The following is a 22,063-nucleotide window of genomic DNA, read 5'->3' as shown; positions in this document are numbered from 1 at the left end:
ATTTTTGTGCAGGCAGTTAGCTTGTTTAATTGTTATCTTGTAAAAATGTTCTTGTATTCCAACAACTTCCTGCAAATACCAAACATATAACTGAAATCAGCTTCTGAGACGCATATAAATTCAATAAAAAAAATGGATTATTGATTTATTAATTCCACCGTGTTTTCTCGCTGACACACCCTAAAAATCCAACTCGTAATTACGACTTTGTGGCGGCGTTCGTGTTCGTTCAACTTGTGAACACGATCTTTCCGACATGACCTGAACGCACCAACTGTTGTAGTTACACAAACCCCTCCCTTCCTCGTTGTCAAGGATGCAAGGAAAGCTACACGAATATGGCCAGGCTGGTGAAGTTGTACGAGCAGATAGAGCACGTTAAAGAGCAATATTTTATCAGAAACAGGTAAAACAACAGCGAGGCAAAACTTTTATGAGTTTTTGTTCACCACAGTATGAGCATTATTCAATATAATTAAGCTGATCTATATCTGTTTATATAGTATATACGGCTAGCTTCAGTTCGACAAATGGTAACTAATGGTCAACACAGTAATATGGATATTTTAATGAATTGATTAAGGAATTTCCTTTTATATATATTACAGAAATGCGGAAGAAAACAGACAGCGGGAATATACTGCAGCAGTCACAATTCAAAGCTGGGTTCGAGGCTGTCAGGCACGCGCATACCTCAGGTCAGTTAGTATAAGTGATCGGTTCTGTGATTTCAAAATATTAATCCAAGTTTTGATCATTGATAAGGTCAAAGCATGCAACTTTTCTTAATTAATGTTTATATGTTCAAGTTATATTTTGGTATTGCACAATCCTACAATTGCACGTGTGTGTGCGGTGATCCTTCATGACCTTGACCGGACACTGAAGATATCCGTAACTGTAACTGTTTTTTTTAATATTTAAATTAAAAAAAGATGTCATGTGACCATCATCCCATTGAACTTTCTCAACGAGTTCCTATCAGGTCCTATCAGCTAACTAAACTAAGTAACATTATACACCGATCAGGCATAACATTATGAACAGTGACAGGTGAAGTGAATACGATTGATGATCTCCTGATCATGGCACCTGTTAGTGGGTGGGATATATTAGACAGCAAGGGAACATTTTGTCCTCAAAGTTGATGTGTTAGAAGCAGGAAAAATGGGCAAGCGTAGGGATTTGAGCAAGTTTGACAACGTATGATGGCTAGATTACTGGATCAGAGCATTTCCAAAACTGCAGTGGTCAGTATCTATCAAAAGTGGTCCATGGAAGGAACAGTGGTGAACCGTCGAAAGGTTCATGGACGGCCAAGGCTCATTGATGCACGTGAGGACCGAAAGCTGGTCCGGGTGATCCGATCCAACAGACGAGCTACTGTTACTCAAACTGCTGAAGAAGTTAATACTGCCTCTGATAGAAAGGTGTCAGAATACACAGTGCATGCTGGGACATTAGGTAGGTGGTCATAATGTTATGCCTGGTCGGTGTATATACAACTAGTGTTGTATTTAATCCCTCCACTTTGTTTCGAATTAACCAACCCACCAAACAGATAGTTGTTCAGATATGGAATTTAACACCGTAGAACCTGGTATTAACTTCTATACCGGTTGATCCGGTCACTACGGGATAGCCAAAACTCGTAGCTGTTTACACACACCGTCTCCTGTGAATAATTATAATTGGGATTGCATGCACATTTAATACAGCAGTTACATTCTGTTGCATTTTTCTCAAGCAGAAATATCCTGTGAATCCTATCTCATGTACTGGAGTGTTTTCAACCATTTCGTAGCCACAGAGTTCTAAACAGCTTCAAAAGCAATTAAAAATATTAATGGACGCTGTGAAGAGAGGACTATAGGAGTCTATGACAAAAGCAAAGGGAACAGTTGCCAGATGACTACAGCATTTATATGAAGTATATAAGATTTGCGGTCATTTTGTGACTATGTTCTAAGGTCTTACCATACATAAAGACAGTCCCTGAAGATATTTCTAGCATAAACTGAAAAAAGATAGTTGAAAAATATATTGCAATAAAATTGAATAGATCGTTTGTTTTCAAAGTGTTGTTGGTCAATTACAGTGTTTTCATTCATGAGCCTAAAGTGCTGTGGACAATCATTGACCCCCCCAGAGCTACGTTTTATGCGGCCTCTGCATGCTAAATCATTGTCTATTTTAGTCTTTAGACACAGAAATTAGCAAGACCACTCGGTGCTCCAGCAGTGTAACCTCCATATATTTCTGTGCAGTCAGCAGACAAACTTCCAGACAGTAGGTTCATTTAGATTACTTTAGTTAATTGATCAGTGTGTTAAGTGGTTAATTAGGCACAATCTGAGCGCCTTAAGTGCAGTTCTTGGGTTACCACCTTCCCTATATACGCATTGATTTTCTGGGATTATAAATGGTCTTTTTAAAACTGATGGCCTTGTTGAGTTCAGCATTGCCATGGACGTGCATTTAGAGGGGATCATCTTGATGAATGAATGCAAATGTCCAGTTGTCTGAGAAGCGCCAACCATTTAGGGCTCTTAGGAGGAAGCTTTCTAAATGTTCCTTTCACTGTTAATATCTAGCAAAGATGATTAACACGGAAATATTATTGCAGCTATCTACACCGGAATGCCACTGTAATACAGAAAACATGGCGGGCTTTCAGCGCACGCCAGTACTTTAGGCAAAGGCTAAAGGTAAGCTGTGCCATTGTGTAATATCGATTATGTTATGATTACCCTCATTAACATTCAGCGGTTACAGGCATGCCACGACTTACACCTCAAGTAGGTTTGTAATTTGACAGGATGTATTGATTAGCTATGAAATGCCTTATCTAAAAGAAGCTGCTGATGTAGTGCACTTATTCCTCTTGACAGTCATTACATAGGTATTTTTTTATGCAGGCTCTTTAACGGTGAACTTCAGAATTTATTAGCACTCTTTAAGAAACCCGGCAAAAACTATACCAATCTCAGATATTTAAATCTAAATTAAACTTCCAAACAATTTATTTTTAATTTGACTTGTAATGCAAGTGTCTGGTAAAATCCGACAACCTAAGATAGACACATAGACACCCATTAAAATGTATTGCTCTCCATAAGAAATTCTAATAACGCTATATGGCCAAAAATTTGTGGACACCTTACCATCATACCCATATATGCTTTTCGATCTTCCAGATGTATTCCCCCTGTGCTGTTATTTACCTCCATTCTTCTTAGAAGGCTTTCCACTAGATTTTGGAGCTTGGCTGTGGGAATTAGTGTTCAGTTAGCTCCAAGAGCATTAGTGAGATCAGGCTCTGATATCAGGTGAGGAGGTCTGGGGTCAGTAGGTGGTTTAGTTTATCCCAGATGTGTTCAGAGGGGTTGAGGTCAGGGCTTTTCTTGATTTCTTCCACGCCAACCTCCGAACAATGTCTTCACAGAGCTTCAATGCTATGCTCACCCCAACATTTTTTAACCCAATTTAAAACCTTGATGAGGACATCCACAAATACCTTGATCTTGAAATGTCCATGACCATGTAAAAGTGGACCAACAAGTTATTTTTTTCATTTTCTCCCTAATTTGGTTGAGGGTGGATATGAACATTTGCTTCCACCAAGACACATGAAGCCAGCCAACCAAATCTTTTTAAACTGTTGCTCATGCTGCATAAGTTGCTCAGAGAAAGCACTATCTGCCCTCTTTCACATACACTGAGGACTGGCTAGTGTCACTCAGGATTGGCTAGTGTCATTGTGATTGACAGGGAAGAGAGAATAACACTTTTCCTCCCAGCCAGAGAGTAGGGCCAGGTTTGCTCCCTGTGTTCCTGGCCATGGATGGCTGTGGTGCTCTTGGGATTCAAACTTTGGAAGTTGTTGGAAAGAACAAATTTCTGTTGTACCAGTTTCATTCTGTTGCTTAATTTCATGCCGGGTATAATATTTTAATTGCTTATAATTTTATTCCTTATTTTCTTTAAACATAATTCAGGTAAATGACTTTAAATGTGGCATTAAAAAATATAATGCTTGCATAAGCTGAGTGAGACCTCTAATGGGGCGGTAGTAAATTCTCTCTAGTTATTCCTAAATAGTGTCCACACTTAATAAATCATATCCTTACCTCTACTAAATATTCTCTGCTATGGTTATCCAGTTAATTCCCCACAGGGCACCATTGATTATCAGACTCAGCATAGAGTGTTTTGCCATACATCTCCATTAGGTTCCAGTCTGACTAGCATAGATTTTCCTCAGCCATAACTGCATTACGTATTAAGAACAGCCGTGTCCCTTCAATATGAGGTCTGACTTCCCTTTCTATCCTATCTCTCTCTCTCTCAGCTTGGGCTTTGTTGCTTATTACATATTAAATATCACATATAAAGCCGATTCCTTTCGTGTACGTTAGGAACAGGTCAGAAAGCAGGAAGGTTCAATGCCTGTGATGTAACTCCATCTCCCTCTCTTTTCTCACAGACAGCATATTTTCACATGAAGATGAATTTCTACAATAAGATGGCTGTCAAGGTAATACTTCTAAATCTTCTTGTCTCGAGTTTAGAATTTGCTGAAATCCTCTAACAGATCTTCTTGCTATTTGATACGCAGAAGTCGGAGTGTAGCTGATACACATGAGATGAAGACCTTGTTATTTTACAGCTTGAGAGATTTGTAGTTCACAGAAGAAGAAAAAACTCTGCATGAGAAGTGTTGATCTTAACCCTACACAGATCTATCTCACTAGAATGTATATGCTTAACGTAACTCCATTATTGATTTGTTTTAGTAAATGATTGTTCAGCAGATTATATTCAATGAAAAAAAATCTAATGAATTTAGGTTTTAATCCACATGTTGCAGCCTTCAACCAGTGACATTCACCCATATTCTTCTGTACAGTCATTACAAAGTCTAAAGAGACTAAAGTGTCTTTATTTTCCCCCTTTTTACTTTTAGACATTTATCAGTTCCGCATGTTGCATTCCAAGCCATATAAAGTAGCGGCATTTGAAGAATTGACACTTTTATAGGGGTATCAATACGCAATGAAATCATAGCTTTACAATCCCATGTAGCATTTTTTTTTCTCCCTGAAGTGAAGCTTTACAACACTTGCAAGACTTCCCAGTTTATTTTATTGAAGAATGGCAGGTTCCCACTCCGGAATGATATTACTGTGATGTTTGGAGAGCAATGGAAATCAGGAATGAGTGAAGATTTATATATTCATCAGCGTGTAGAGCATAGGCCCTACACCTGTACTCTATGTCTGTTCTTTTTACACAAGTCTAATTGGAGCGATGGAGCTCGACCTCTTCCCAGAGGCCCCAGTGCACAAGGCCGAAGGTCCTGTCGCCACTTAGACACAAACAGAAGCTGCTCAACAAAGCAGATGTGTTTTATAGATCTTGTAAAAGAAGAGACTGTTTTGTTTAGGAAGGAAAGGAGCGTAAAAAATATTACAGGAGAAATAAGGGGCCGGTGTGTAAATGGAAGAAAAACTTGCAAAGCCAGGATGTGTGTGTATATACAGCTCTGGAAAAAATAAGAGACCACTGCAAAATAATCAGTTTCTTATGTTGTTAACATTTTGGCATACTCTCCATCAGTTTTTCACAATGCTGTTGGATAAATTTATACCACTCTTTTTGCAACAAAGCAAACAGCTCAGCTTTGCTTGATGGTTTGTGACCATCCATCTTCCTCTTGATGACATTCCGGAGGTTTTCAATAGGGTTCAAATCTGGAGATTGGGCAGTGGTCTCTGATTTTTTTCCAGAGCTGTATATAAATAAAGCTCAAACATACCTGCACATGCATCCGGATCTGCTGCCATGACACCCAGCTGCTAACATTACAGTCCACAAACACACATTAATCAGTCAGTCTATCAGGAAATAGTCAATTAATTAATAAACTAATCCCATAGAAATCCAAACCTACATTATTTATTATTCTCTGTTTTGCTTGTAGATGTTCATTGGTTATTAGAGAATTGTAATTGGAAGACACATAGCTGTGCTCTTTTCCCAGTCCAGTTTTCCTCGCTCACCCTCATTCTTTCCCAAATGCCAAAGTGTTAGTTTGTTAACAGAAACCAGTGTTTACAAGGGTGCACACATTTGTATTAGATCTAATTGAGCAATATGCATCATCGATTTTACTCGTCTAAAAGGTCAGCAAGAACTTGGATTTGCAGCACGCAATTACTTTATTTAGAATTATCTATTGACTGCTGATCAATGCCAATTTTCATTTTGTTTTGTTTTTGCCTTATTATTTTTCTGCTGCCGTTGTTTTAATCTCCTAATTATCCTGAAGGACATGTGTCCACTCCGGTACAGGACTGCAGCACGAGTTTGACTAATGCCGGCCTACACACTTACTTGTGTAACTGTGTGTAACGGCCATGTCTAAACCTTCTTCATTTATGCCATTTCTTTCAGTGGTTAAGTCAGTAGTCTTATTTATATTAATGAGCACATTTATCTAACTGAGGAGGCTACCAAACAGAGCTACACTGGACTTAATTAAGAACTCTAGCTTTACGCATGTATGAAGTAATATCAAGCTAACAATGATCCTGACACTTCTAAATGAAATATTTCCTCGACAGATACAGCAGAGATGGAGAGGCTACTACGTCAGGAAGTATGTTAACAATTACTATGCACGGAAGAGGTATTTGGAAGACTTGGCAAAGAGGAACGAACAAGTCAGGTGGGAGAAAACACTCAAAATAAAGAGAGATATTATTTACTGCATAGTTTATACTATATTATAAGATCTAATGTTTACACAGTTTCCACCTATTCTGTGTTTGTAAGATGTAGATTTAAGTCCGACTTTCTACAAAGACAAATTGCTCCCATAAACTATAAAACGTGCAGATTAGTAACATGCCAGGCATTATTTGCCCGTAGGGTTACTATTACTGCGAATGTTACAAATTTTTTTTAAAAAATTAGCCTCTCATTTCATCCAGCTTCTGCATTAATAAAACATGCATGCTTTGGGGCTGAAAATGATACCATCTTTTACTTTTGATAAAAACTTGGAGTCACATGTTAATGTGGCCAATATATTTTGTGGGGAAAATATCTTAAGGGTTTTGCTAAAATTAAATGTAAATTTGTTAAGTGCTCCTTGGATCAGTAACTCCAGCTCCCACCATCGACACCTCCAGCCACCAGAGACTCAACTCACTTAAGTGATGCTGCTTGCTTTTAATGGGGTTTCTCACCTATGAGTCACTTTCTCTAATGTGTATGAAACACTGAGGATTCAATTTATTTTGCAAAATGGCAGGCATTTTACTTTTACAGTATCCCATTGTGTTGGACGAAAAGTTTGTAACATGCGGGCAGATATTGACATTCTTAAGATATTAGGTAATTGTCTAATTAGAAAATTGCATACATGGTAATAAGCTCATTATGATCAGCATGTTTATAAAAAATATTTCGAGCATATACACTGATTATTATGAATACACCTTGTGCTCCCAAAACAGCTCTAACTCGTCATGGCATGGACTTCACTAGACTTCTGAAGGTTGCTGTGGTGCAACAGATCCTTTATGTCCTGTATGTAAGGTGGAGCCTCCTCAGATCAGACTTGTTTCCCCGGCACGTCCCGCAGATGCTTGATCAGATTGAGAACTGACCTCACCTATAAACTCTTTGTCATGTTCCTCAAACCATTCCTGAAGCATTTCTGCAGAGTAGCAAGGTGCATTATCCTGCTGAAAGAAGTCACTCTTCATTAGGGAATACCATTGCTAGGAAGTGATCTGCAACAATGTGTAGGTAGGTAGTCCATGTCAAAATAACGTCCACATGAATGCCAGGACAAAAGGTTTCCCAGCAGAACATTGCCGAGAGCGTCACACTGACTCCACCTGCTTGCCTTTTTACCCATCATGCATCCTGGTGCAAGGTTTTCCCCAGGTAAGCGATGCACATGCACCTGGCTGTCCAGATGATGTAACAGAAGAAATGATTTTCCAGATCAGGCCATCTATTTCCATTGTAGACTCTTTAGGTGGTGGACAGGAGTCAGCATGGGCACTCTGCAGCTACGCAGCCCCGTATACAAAGTAAGCTGTAATACACGGTGTGTTCTGACATCCTTTCTACCAGACCCAGCATTAACCTTTTCAGCAGTTTGTGCAACTCATGCGCATCAGTGAGCCTTGGGCGCCCATCACTCTGTGACTGGTCCACTGGTTGTCCTTCCTTGGAGCACTTTTGGTAGGTACTAACCACTACAGACAGGGAACACCCCAAGATCTGCTGTTTCGGAAATGCTCTGACCCAGTCATATGGCCATCAGAATTTGGCCCTTCATCTGTCATATTCTTACGCTTTCCCATTTTCACTGCTTCCAAAACATCAGTGTAGAAAAGGCATCATCTTGCATACTACTATATGTCAATATATTTCTGTAACTACTCACTAACTAATCAATTGCTCTGATTTTGTGAAGCTGTTCCACTTAGGGCTTGGAATCACACAATGACTGATACATCACTCTTTAAAGGTCTCTGTAACAGGACTTTAATTCATGTAGCTCTAGCAACCAAATAAATTATTCAGAATTTTACTAATGGTTCCCATTGAACACAAAGCAATTGGATCAAGCTGTTAGTGACCCCCTCCTCCCTCCCTCTCTCTCTCTGTCTCTCTCTCTCTCTCTTTCTCTCTCTCTCTCTCTTTCACACACACACACTGCCAACAATGAAAGATTTCATTCAACAACAACAAAAAAAGAAGAAACATTCTTGCCTATTCATTAGCTGAGACTTGATGACACGAGCCACTATGCTCCGGTGTCCATCTTCATCCCGCCGTCCCCTCCTGCATATCTTAATGAAGTCAAGGCCCGAGTTCACTGCAGTAATTCCACAGCAAGAGTTTGTGCAATATAACACTTCATCATTTGTCAAGAAGACACTTAAGGTTCTGCTGCTTAATAAGGGCTTCCTCTGGGCTTGAGTAATTAGAAGTGAGCGGCTTGCATATTTACTAAATGCGGAGTGTCATTGCCACCGCGGCCTGTTTCCCGCATGAATTATTTCTCTATCTGTAATAAACAGCTGGGTAATTATTACAGCCATAATCAGATAAATGTCTCTCTACAATGTTGTAGTAAGGCAAGTCTTTAACTCTTCAGCAGCGTCCCATCCGGGGGGGTGGGGGGCTTGATAATTGATGGACTGTTAGTAGTAAGGCTACTTTTGTGACTCTTGTATTCCTTTCAAGGGCATGTGAAAAACTGGCTTTCTCTCCTTTAATGTATTGCAAACATTTGCAGAGTGTTTAAGGCAAGTACCTTATCACAGTAACAAAGAAATAATTCATGACTATGGAATGCAAAAACAATGAAATACTGTTTAATTCATGGAACAGTCGAATGTTTTATTTTTAAAAAGTTGAACGCAAAAATCAGAAATGGCAGTCTGTATTTATAATATTAAAAGCTTTTAAGAGCTACAATGGATACACACTAAACCTTAAAAATGGCAGGTTTTCGTGATGTAAAAAAAAATAATACCAAGATAAATCATGTCCGAAAATTTTTCTGTCATCAATCAAAATTTCAACGGATAAAAATTAGTTACTTTTTGGAAGGTTTTTAGGGTATAATAGGAAAAATAAAATTAAAAATAATAGTTTATGTTTATATTTGGGGATGTTTGGAATGAAACAATCTCCTGCAAAAGAATTATATTATTACGTCTGTCATCAAATAAATCAGATTTTTTCCCAAATAAAGATTCTGTCACCACGGTGACACCACTAAGAACAGAATGTCCCTCTAAAAATTTACCAAGACTCTGACATGTACTGATTATTCTCTTCATGTGACAGCAGTCTCATATTCTTCACACGGGGTCTGGGCTATGGGGTAGGGTGACTAGACGGAAGTTATTCCTCCCAAAACCCATGCAGCAAAATGTGTTGTATTCTGACGAGACCAAAAAGTAGGTATGTTTGGTGCAAAAAAATCACATCAGCAAAATAACACTGTAGCAACACGGTGGTTCATTCTTTACATCTGCATTTCTTTAGCCAGAACTGGGGCTTTTATCGAGGCAGAGGGAATCGTGGAATTGCTACAAATTCCAGTCGAATTTAGCACAAAACTTTTAGGTGTCTGTTAGTAAGCTGAAGATGAAAAGGAACTTCAGCTTGACAATGATTTAAAACACACATCCAAATCAACAAGGGAATGACTTATTCAAAAAATCTATAATGTTTTTGCAAGAAAGAATGAGAAAATATTGCCATGTCAGGATGTGCCATGCTGATAGACTCTTTACCCCAAAAGACTAAATGGGCAACAAAATCAAAAGGTGCTTCAACACTGTATTAGTTTAGGGGTGTGCATACTTGTGCAACTAAGATATAGATATAGATACGTTTTCTATTTGAACATTTTTTGTCCCCTTTCTTTGCAATATTCCAGCATATCTTGGTTAAATATATTTTTACAATATCACAGAAACCTGCTGTTTTATCAGAAGGGGTCTAGACTTTTTTTAAATATCCATTGTATATGCAAACATTTGGCTGACTAAAAAAATTGAAAATTGCTTGTCGGAACGTTTTAAAAATCAGCAAACTGATCGCAGAGTTTTTTTCCGGAGTGTGGACACGTGTGTTGTGGTTTAAGGACGCACAAAGGTCATCTGTGTGAGCCGCTCCCGTGTCTCCCCACTGGTCCATCAGCACTAATGAGCTTTATGTGTTTCCCCATCGCCTTCCTCAGACACAGATTGAGATCCCCTCTACGGTTACAAATCTGTTTGGCTTTTGTCCACTACAGTGCAATTAATAATAAGTGTGAGATATAGGTCAGCAAGGTCACACAGACAGACTAGAGTACCACATACACACACACAACTGGATTGATACATCCAGCAATAGCAGAAACTTCAGCTCACATTACACATTATGCTTCTAAATCATGAGACTTTTTTTTACCCTATGCACTTTACAGAATTTTGTCTGTAAGGAAGCTGGAGGTAGGCAGAATCTTGCGAATGAGATCAAGGCAACTGTTAGATTTCACTCCACATTAATACCGAAGTCCATTTCCTGCAGACGAAGATGTCTCTGTTCTACATATTTCATTTCGTAATTTAATCTTCCGCAGAGAGAGAAGGGGAGTTCTGCAAAAGTGGTGATTTTTAAGTGTCAGTATACTCGGTTCTATCATGATATGTAAAAGAGAACGATAATTGAAAAGCGAGAGCAGGGGGACGATGCTGCTGGACGACCCCTCGCTCTTTCCGTGCGCTTGCATGTCCAGTGCATTAGAACAGAAAGTCATTATTATATACTGTATATTGGATGTGTTCTAGTCTGCTATACCTGCAAACAGGTGTATGTATGTTGCATAAATATAGCACAAATAAAAATCCATGTAGCACAAATAAAAATTCAAAATGTTTTGGTATTTTCCTAATGTAAAAAAAATTATTAAACATGATATAAAAAGTAGATAAATAATTTGTGAACTAACATTAGTGTATGTTTTTGTGTCATTTGTTAAAGAAATTGTTTTATTTTCCTATAAAGTAATTTTTTAACAATTATGTGGTTTTCTTTTTGTTTGTTTTTTGTTGTTGTTTTTTAAAGGAGAGAACTAGGGGAATTAGCAGAGCACCAGAAGAAAGAAATAGAGCGCATTGCCATGGAGAAAGAGGAGCAGAAGAAATATATGCAAGCTCAACGACTTCACTTCCTCCTCAGCACCAAACAGGTCAGCAACACACACACACACACACACACACAACAAAATCTGTTCAGGTTCTAAGCCTTTATGGTTACAGTAATTGACTCCCAGGGCAAAAAAGTGAGCAAAAAAAGAAAAGACACACGTTGTGTTTTAATATATTTTGTATATTTTTAATTCTTAATTTTTACTTTCAGTATTTTTCCATTTTAGGGAGCATGACAGCTTTTTACCTGCCTCCAAATGACACACCGTATCCCAGCAAACTGCTTTGGGACCATGAAAGTCTTAATAAAAGCATATAATATAATAAAAGCATAATAATGTGTGTTAATAAAAGCAGATGAAAACGTTTGTTACTAAAGATAACCTGCAACATTTACTGCATGTGCTTTTATCAGGAACACCATGACATAAGCATAGAATCTTGTTTTGTAGATAATATAATAAAGATGTCACTGGTCAGTTAACTGGATGTCCAGTGATGGTGTGTACACCATCTTGTGGCCTTTAACTCATTTTTGTCTGTGGCATCTATGGTCATCCTCTTAGCAGGGTTACATCTACTGTCATGGCCGTGAGCAAGAAGACACCATTGGCAACATCCTGCAGTCAGTGTGCAGAAATTAAGTAATAAAACCTAACGGCAAATAGAGAACAGATGTTCGGAAACAGCACGATAAAGGATTTAAAGGGGGATAGAGGGGTAGCTGTCGAGTGGGCACTCCGAGAATTGCCGTCATTGGCTACAGTGTTTGTACAGATGCTTTAAAAGGTTTCTGTAAATCTACATCCTTATAGCTTAATACAGCTGCCGATCCTCAGCATACCTCATTAGCCGCATCAGCTCCAGATCATCAAGTCTGGAATGGAATTGTGTACAATGCTAGATTTCCGGGAACAAGGTGCTGTAAACATTTCACTTAAACCCATCTCACATGCGCATTATTCATCCCAGCACATAAAAGGCTACTGGATAGGTCACGAACCTCCAGCTTAACCTCACTATAAAGCAAGAACAGCATCACTATCTTTAGAAGAAGCACTCTCTTCCTTTCGCTTCCTCTCTCCGGCACTTTCTCTTAGTCACTCGCACGCTGCGTGTGTGTGCTAGGCAACTTCTGTTCCCACAGTCTGACCTTGTCTGGAGGAAATGAATGGGTCTCCAACGGTTCATCGTTAACCAGAGAAAATTCTGCTGGACAAAAGTGGCTTGTGCTGACATAGATGTAGTTGCTCAGTATGAGGGTCAACATCATTGCTCTTTTTTCCTGGAAGACTGTGGCAAGTTGGGAGTTTACACTGTATCTACCCCCCCATATCCCACCCCACCCCAAAAAAAAAGAAGAAATGAAAGAAAGAAATGCCATAAAAGTGGTTCATTATCAGTTATATTAGTATGTATTGTAGCACAGTTAATACATTCTATGCACAGTGCGTGAAGGATACCAAGGATAACAGCTAGACACTCCAGCCAGCTCACCTACGGCAAGGTTGAAACTTCCTGGAGGAAGCTAACGTTCATGCTAGCTGGAGGACTTGACAGGTGCTGAAGTGATAGATATACGTCTACTCACGGGAGGTGACAAGTATAATTGTTTTGCCGAGGTTGAGTGATTAAAAGCAGGTTCATTGTCAGTAAGACCGTGTGCATTTTTCGAACAGGTTTTGCATGGATGCCTTCAATAAGGAGGTGATCAGATTGCAAAATGAGGATAGTGAGAAAAAAAAGCACATGCACACATAAATGAGGCTTTTCAAGGCCATTGGAATCGTTTGAATATGTCGGTACTTTGTTAGTGACGTATATTTTTAAAAAGTGTGTGTGTGTGTGTGTAATTTACAGCGCCCAGGTGTGTTCAACTCACCGTTCCGCCCAGAGCCTGATGAGATGGAGCTGAGGTTAAGGACAGTAAAACCTTTGCGGACAATATCTGCTCCCAAAGAAACAGCAACCAACCAGCAGCCATCTGGCTTCTTGTCTAGCATAGAGAGACTACCACCAATACATAAGACACCACAGGTAGAGTCACCTCATGTCTTAACATGCATCTAGTAGACTTCCTGTCATAACCTAATGCTGGCCAAAAGTCTAAAAGCTTGTCCAAACGTTAATAAATCCTATCAAGGGTAAACACGTTTAAGAAAAAGGCTTATAGACATGTTTACCTAATTCCAAATCTAGCTCGTCATCTTGTCCGGCTGCGAGAGGGAATTTGATGACGCATATTTGCATACGTGTTATTTACAACGCACGACTTTTACGGTGACCGATTCTCATTATCGGTTTCTATTAGTGTTAAACATAAGAGAGCAGAAATAAGGCATGAGTCATTTCTTTTTATTAGAGGCCAAGTTAATCGGTGTGGGCTGTGGATTCATCAGTGCGCACTTAGTTAAAATTCAGACAGACAGACAGACAAAGAGAAAGGATGTATTATTTATCTAGATTATACCCCTTGCAAAAAGTAAATAAATAAATAAATAAAAACACCTCTTTCTTACTCATTGTAACTCTTCTCCGGCATGATAAGCATCAGGGAGTGATGGATTGATTATGTGTGCCATTTGGGGAAGCCAGAGGATTGGTCAGTGCCGGGTGCTGATCTGGTCTCGATAGCATCAAGGGCATTTGTGCCTGCATGAATTAGCAGCCACAGTGTCTGAAGGTCACATTAAGAAACAAAGAGCAACAAAAACACCAGTAGTTTTGACCAGCTGGGGAGAAGCTTTCTGTCCCTGAGCAGAGCAAGATTGCTGACCAACATGATACTCTCAGTGTAACACCTTGTCATTTCACGTGTGCCTCTGAACAGTGTCTTACTAAAACACACAGAGACTTCATTCACAATCTAATATTATATACAGGATATGCTATACTATATTTATGCTTTACTAGTAAAAATAATAACACTGAAAAATATATTTTCGATTAATACTCATTAGATAGACTGTTAACAAACAAACAGACAATCAGTATCAGTTTAATATTGCAGTGTTATGTGTCCATTTCATGGCCTGCCCTTTCAAAATTGTACTTGAGGTTGGAGCAGATACTGTGACATAACATATCATGGTGTGTGTGGTAGCATATGGTGAAATATTTCTACCTTTTTTACCCCTAATCCCATTCATGCTCATCATGCCTTCAGCGTCGCTAGAACGAGCTTTAATACCACAACAGTAGGGGAGCCCGGGGGCCAGTTGGCTGCAAGAGGGAATCATCAATAACAAGTAGGGTGAGCAATAAAACATTTACGTTATCCCTCCCCATTCATGTCAGGGGCCTTTCAGGCCAGCTGCGGAGGTTCAGCGGCAGCGCCAGCGGCCCCTGGAGCCGAGTCTGCGCGTGGCCACATCCATCACGGCCCTGGAGGAGGCCAGAGAGGAGCTGCGGCAGCGGGAATGGCGGACTCGCCTCATCGACCAGCCGTGAGTCCCACACACACACGCACACACACATGCAACAGAAGAGCATTTAGACCAAGAATGTTTTATGTGTGAAATCTAAGCTATACATAAAAATCAAGATTTGACCAAGCAAGTAATGAAGTCCCAGCCAAACACAGAAAGAAAAGTGTTTCAGCAAATTCAGTGACAACACTTCAGTGTTAGTGTTTCAGTGTATCTCTAAACTCAAATAGCATACATCATACTGACAGCAGGCAACATGTCGCACTGCATTTGATATTCAGATGTCATAAATTAGGATACCTAACTGCCAGCTGGTGGCTTTCCAGTAGCTCAAAAGTTGTTGCACTTTATTTAAAAGAACAACCAACTCTGACTTAAAGGGCAATAGACCTTCTAGCTTCATCCTTCCAAACTTCCGAACAGATGGTAAAAACTCAGAAGGGGCCACTTTTAAACAAGTTAGCGAGAAAATAACCGCACTCTTGAATAAAACACTGCCTTTTCAGCTATTAATGTCCCACCACACGTATCCCATCCTTGCCGAAACATTATTAGAGCGCCTCTCAAGAACATAATGATTACAGTGGATTATCATAATAACATTTTAAAACAATATTCCTTGAACAGTTTGGTTTGAAAGCCCTTCCATCTATTTAAATTACAAGCTTAGTGTGCAGTGTTTATTAATCAGGATGACTCCAACTTTCAACAGGAAATTAGCTAACCCCATTAACGCAGACCACTGCAGCCAGGCTGTTATATGAGAAGTAGTTACTGTGCAAATTCTATTATACATGTGGCAGCTCTGGGTGTGATTAGACCCTGTTTTTTGATCTTGTATCCAGCTCATACTTTTCTCAGTAATTCCCACTGAAAAAGTTTCTTCTAAGGCACCGTCTTAATTTAAATGAAAACACATCTACTAAGCTAATCATTCAATCATACTGGGTTGTGTTGTGACCAATTCAAGCAACTTCAGTATGGACTGGACATTAAAGCTGGCTGAAAGTTTGACTTTAATTATTTGGCTGTTTTAATTTGCCTGGAGCCTTGCAGCCTTTTGGACTGGTTATTCATATGGAACATGCATTAATTGTTATTACACCACCGTTTCCATTCTGATTGGTCAGAAGGTGTTGATTAATTTTCTGTGAGAGCAACTCTGACAGTAGGGCTGGCTGTAAATTCAGATCACAGGCTTATATTAATCTGCTCATTCGACACGTCTAATTCGTTCCTATAGTAACTAGCGTATTCACACGGTGGATGCTCCACATAATCAAAGACTAATAATAAACAGATGCTAATGAATACTATATATATATATATTTATATAGAAAAGGCTAGTGAGGTCATGACAGTTTCTAGTTGCTATAACATAAGTGAGAAGAGAAATGAAACATTCTGCAACATTATTCTACCAACATTTAACATTTATACTTTACCAAACTTTTGCACCATGTACGAACAGGGTTATGATTATCACGAATATAGACCTTAAAAATGCCATATAAAAAGTGAGGAAGACTCTCTCTCTCTCTCTCTCTCTCTCTCTCTCACACACACACACACACACACACATGCACACACTCTCTGTCTCTCTATCACTAACTTTTCCCCCTTTTTTCCTCTCTGTTTGGTGGCTGCCTGGTGTGTTGTCACTGCACACTGCCAAGAGATCCCCTGTGAGGAAGCCAAACTCCCCTTAATGGCTTTGAATGAATAAAAACTAGCCTATTAAAATGCAATTCAGAGGCAATGAAAGCAGTAAGTGAAACAGCCGGCTAGCAGCAGAAGCATTGTGTATTCGAGGACATTGGGGCCACATTAATTTTTACTCTGCGCTGTCTGTCCCATGTGCACATTAGCATGAGTTGCACTGTAATCTGTCTTGCAGGAGCGGCTGGTGTCTCTAGTGGGGAAGGATGTATGTATGAGGCCATTATTTAAAGTGCCGTGTTTGATGCAAACTTTTTTACTGCCCTATCAAAATTTTTATCCGTTATTTTTTGCTCTTTTATTAGGCTATTAGGCCATAATTATTTATCAGGGTTTTATACATAGGTTCTCTCCTTGAGGTGTATAGGGAGAATAAATTACTAAATCACGCAGATTCTTTTTTTTTTTTTTTTTTTTGACATTTTCTGCTATTGTCAGAACAGTACTTTACTTTTTGTTTCCCTCCACCGATCATGTCGTACCCTAGCCCACCCCCATGCATGATTACCCACAGGAGAAGAGGCAATTATAAAATATCCATATGCCAGGAATGATTTATAGACAGTTTACCTTTTACAAAGTGCTTTGATAAGAGCCTTGTTCTTTCTTCCTGTTCAGTGACAGTTCCATGTTCACACACATGTCTTTTGTATGATCTAACTAATTCCTGTGTAGTTTTTTTTTTTTTTTTTTTTTTTACATATCTTTATTTAATTACATTCCACATTTAGAATTTAACACCTGTGGTTGTTGTCAGATCATCATTAAAAACTTATGAACGTGACAAGTGCAGGGGAATAAAAAGGGCCTTTTAGTGCAGAGAAAGCACACAGGAAGTGCCAGAATTGTTGGTTGTTTGTTTGTTTTGTGATGAGCCAAGCCAATGCCCAGAGGACGTTTAGCCGTGCTCATGCAGACACCTCTTGTACTGCGCCGGATAAATCTTCCTCCAGGCAACGTGTCTTGGGTGCAATTTACAAAATCAACCTCGCTGTAATTAACATCTGGCATTTTTCCTAAGTAACAGCCATTTGCATTGAACAAGTGCCCAACAAACACACAGGCGACTCTAACAACCCACAAGAAATCAAGCGATTAAGAAGCCATTCCGATTTGGACTGGAATCCATCGCGGTTCCAAGGGAGGAATGAGCCGACGCGGTGATGTATAAGGGTTGAAACATTAGCTTGGAGCGAATGTACTAGACAGAACTAGAGGCTATTACTGCAATTTAGGACTCTAATTAAATCACTGCTGCTGATTGTGGCAACTCTAGCAATGTGGATTTTTCATCTTTTACTGCCATTAACTGCCGTTTTACACCATCAGAGCACTACGTTCCTTACATTCCTTACATTAAGAGCTTATTTGTAAGAAACAATACTCCATCTTTTACAGAAATATTAACTTCTGGCTGTTTTTTCCCTACCTGAATAGGTTCCTGCCTTTCTCAAAGGCCCACCAGAACAAAGAATATGAGCCTCTTCTCCACACACATTCTCCATATCAGCAGAAAGCGTACGGAACCAAGCACTTCCGAGAGGAGAACCGGGCCGAACTACAAGGGAAAAAGGTACACTTATAGCTCAGACACACAGAACATGCTCTCTAGGACAATATTTATATATATATGGTCCATGGCATGATTGAACAGGGTAAAGGAAAAGACACAAAGACACTCTTCATGCCATGTCACAAATTTGTCAAATCCGACAGCAATTTAATAAATACCCAAAAGTAAATGAGAGGAAAAAAGCTCTATGGTCTAACCACCCCAAAGTCCTTACATTAGGTAATTGAGTGTGTCTTTGCTGAAGGCTGTTCATGGATGAAAGTTCTTTATTGGCTCTTACCAGCAGGCACTGCCCTCTGCATCCAGTGCAATTGCCTGGAAATACCTCCTCCTAGAACCAAATAAATATGAGTGCCACTCAGACATGTGTAGTCAGTGTTGCAGCCAGCGCCTCACATTCGAACACGTCATACTGTCTGCTAACCCCAGGAACACAAGACTCTGATCTCCACATGCTATCCTTTCTATTAATCCCTATTTGAAAAGGTTCATCATGGTGCAACATGCTAAAAAGTGCAGCCAATCATGACACAACACAGTAACTCTCTTCGTTCTTTTGAGACCAGCTTCATATTCCAGGGCTGTAAAGCCTGTCCTGCTGGCGTTTGACAGTAATGAAGGCTCAGCGTAACAAGCATGTGTGTTATTAGCATAATTGACGCAGCTGAGGATGTCACATTGAGGATTATCACTGATCCATAGGTAGAAAGGAGGTCCCTCCCACCATCAGGGGTTAGGCCCCATCTAGAGAGGTCTTTCATTTTAATGTCAAAGCACACACACACACACACACACACACACACATCTTAATCAGATGAGGTAGATTGGACTACTTTTTACTACTTAGCTGACAAAACTAGGTATTAGTGATTTATTTACTTGAATGTTAGTATGTTTGCCTCGTACCTCCAGGGTTGAGGGTTTGAGTCCTGTCTCTTTGTGTGTGTGGAGTTTGCATGTTTACCCCATGCATCAGGGGTTACTCTGGTTTCCCCCCGCTTTTATATTCGCATGTCTGAATTGTTTGTTTGTGTGTGTGTGTGTGTGTGTGTGTGTGTAATAGAGAGTGAGAGAGAGAGAGAGAGAGAGAGAGATTGTGCCTTTCAGTGGGTTGGTCCATGGTGTCTTCATCCCTCACTTCAGAATTTACTGGGCTAGACTCCAGGCTCCCTGCAACCCTGTGTAGGATAAACGCTACAGGAAATAGATGGTTCGATGGTTAAATAAAGACACTGATTTATCACTTTACATATTCTAACAAGTAATAATTGTTAACATTAATGTAATCAATAATTAATACTTCTGTAATGTGAAAGCATACAGCGCTGATACATGTAGATCAAAATTCTTTTAAAATATTAGTTACTAAATCATTAGTCAAAAGTTCAGTGATTAGTAATTATCGAAAAATTTGGATGTATGAGATGGTGAAGTATAAGAGGGACAAATTAGGCAACCTTCATTATAAATAAAACATAATTGCTGCTTAGTTAAAGGTTTCTTGCTTTGTAGGGTTTAGGATGAAATGTGACTCATTCATTCACTCACTCACTCACACTCACTCACTCACACACACTCACACTCACTCACTCACTCACTCACTCACTCACACTCACACTCACTCACTCATACTCACTCACACTCACACACTCACTCACTCACTCACACTCACTCACTCACTCACTCATACTCACTCACACACTCACACTCACTCACTCACTCACACTCACTCACTCACTCACACTCACTCACTCACTCACTCACTCACACTCACTCACTCACTCACTCATACTCACTCACTCCTCCTCACACTCCTCCTCACTCCACTCACTCACGTAATAATCACTGACTCCTCCCCTCCAGATGAAATAGATGGTAAATAAATCACTAAATAAATGAAGTAAATGGGTGATAAGATGATGGTAAATGAATAGATAGATAAGTAAATAAATAAAGTGAAGATAAATAAGATGGTGGTTGAGGTAGAATAGATGGTGGATAGATGATAGATGAAGATGAGTGGTAAGATAGATGAAGGTAGATGGAAAATGAAGATGGTGGTGGTGGTGATGGGTGGGTGGGGTGGATGAGTGATAATGAGTGATGAGGTGGTGAGTAGTGGTGGATGAAGTGAAGGTGGTGAGTGGAGTAGTAGAGTAGGGTGAGTGAGTGGAGTGGTGGTAGTGAAGGCAGATGGTGGTGAAGGTGAGTAGCTAGTAGGTGAGATGGTCAGATGGTGGGTGAAGGTAGGCTGAGTGAAGGTGGGTGAGTGAACCAGGTGAAGGTGGTGGGTGGTGCTAGTGGCCAGGCCAGGGTGAGTGGCTGAGTGAGGTGAGGTGGTGAGTGGTGAGTGGTGAGTGGTGGTAGGCCAGGTGGGTGAGCCAGGCCAGGTGGGTAGTGGGTGAGGCCAGGTGAGTGGGTGGTGGAGTCAGGTGGGGTGCGGTGGATAGGTGGTGATAGATGAAGGTGGGGGTAGGTGGTGAGTGTGGCCAGTGAGTAGGTAGATAGGTGGTGGGTGAGGTGAGTGAGTGAGTGATGGTGATCAGAGTAGATGGTGGTGGTGGATGAGTGGGTGGGTAAGTGAAGATGGATGAGGCTGAGTGAGCTGGTAGTAGATGGTGAGGTGAGTGGTGAGGTGGGTGAGTGAGATTGGTGGGTAGTGATGGTAGTAGGTGAAGGTAGATGGAGTGGGTGGTGGTGAGGTGAGTGGATAGATGGTCAGATGAGATGAGTGAGATGAAGATGAGATGAAGGTAGATGAGGTAGATGAGTATGAGTGAGTGAAGGTGGGTGAAGATGGTGAGTGGTGAGTGGTGAAGATGAGTGGAGTGGATAGGTGATGAGTGGTAGTGGAGGTGTGAAGGTGAAGCGATGGGTGGGTAGGTGAGTGGATAGGTAGGTGAGTGGTGGATGAGTGGTGAGTGGGTGAAGGCGGGTGAGTGAGTGAGGTAGGTGGCGGTGGTGAGGTGAAGGTGGTGAGGTGAGTGATGGTGAGTGAGTGGGTGGGTGGAGGCGGAGTGAAGGTGAGCAGGTGAGGTGAAGTCGCGGGTGAGTGAAGGTGGTGGTGGTGGTGGGTGGTGAAGTGGTTTTTGAGTGAGTAGAGAGTGAGTGGTGAGTGGTGAGTGAGGGTAGGTGAGGTGAGCGAAGCCGTAGGCTGGTGGTGAGTGAAGAGCAGTGACTGAGAGGTGAAAGGTAGTGAGTGAAGAGCCCAGTAGGTGAGTGAAGGTGATGAAGTAGGTGAGTGAGGCTGAGTAGTAAAATAAATAAATAAATAAACAAATAAATAAATAAATGAGCCAATGATGATAAATAAATAAATAAATAAATAAATAAATAGGTAATAAATAAATAAATAAATAAATAAAATAAGTAGACAGATGAGTAATAAATAAATAAATAAATAAATAAATAAATAGTAACAAATAAATAGAAATAAATAAAAATAATATAAATAAAGCAAAAAAATAAATAAAATAAATAAATAAACAATAAATAGTAAATAAATAAATAAATAGAATATTTGTACAATAAAAATAAATTTAAGTATAATGGAAATAAATAAATAAAATATAAATAAATAAAAATGAAACGAAAAAATAGTAATA

At 39.8% G+C, this 22,063-nt stretch overlaps 1 protein-coding gene across 1 annotated transcript in view; it reads left to right on the top strand.

Moving 5' to 3' along the window:
- Positions 1-311: 311 nt before the first annotated feature.
- spata17 (spermatogenesis associated 17) overlaps positions 312-22,063 on the top strand; it is a 51,820-nt gene continuing 30,068 nt past the window's right edge. Inside the window, exons 1-9 of the mRNA XM_058399316.1 lie at positions 312-406; positions 609-698; positions 2,627-2,708; positions 4,487-4,537; positions 6,627-6,730; positions 11,656-11,779; positions 13,599-13,775; positions 15,036-15,184; positions 18,323-18,458. Coding sequence (XP_058255299.1) covers positions 339-406; positions 609-698; positions 2,627-2,708; positions 4,487-4,537; positions 6,627-6,730; positions 11,656-11,779; positions 13,599-13,775; positions 15,036-15,184; positions 18,323-18,458 — 981 coding nt within the window. The 5' untranslated portion in view covers positions 312-338. The remainder of the gene's footprint in view (positions 407-608; positions 699-2,626; positions 2,709-4,486; positions 4,538-6,626; positions 6,731-11,655; positions 11,780-13,598; positions 13,776-15,035; positions 15,185-18,322; positions 18,459-22,063) is intronic.

The sequence above is a fragment of the Hemibagrus wyckioides genome, linkage group LG09 (genome assembly GCF_019097595.1).
Source record: "Hemibagrus wyckioides isolate EC202008001 linkage group LG09, SWU_Hwy_1.0, whole genome shotgun sequence".
NCBI classification, from domain to species: Eukaryota; Metazoa; Chordata; class Actinopteri; order Siluriformes; family Bagridae; genus Hemibagrus; species Hemibagrus wyckioides.
This window is presented reverse-complemented; position numbering and strand designations above follow the sequence as displayed.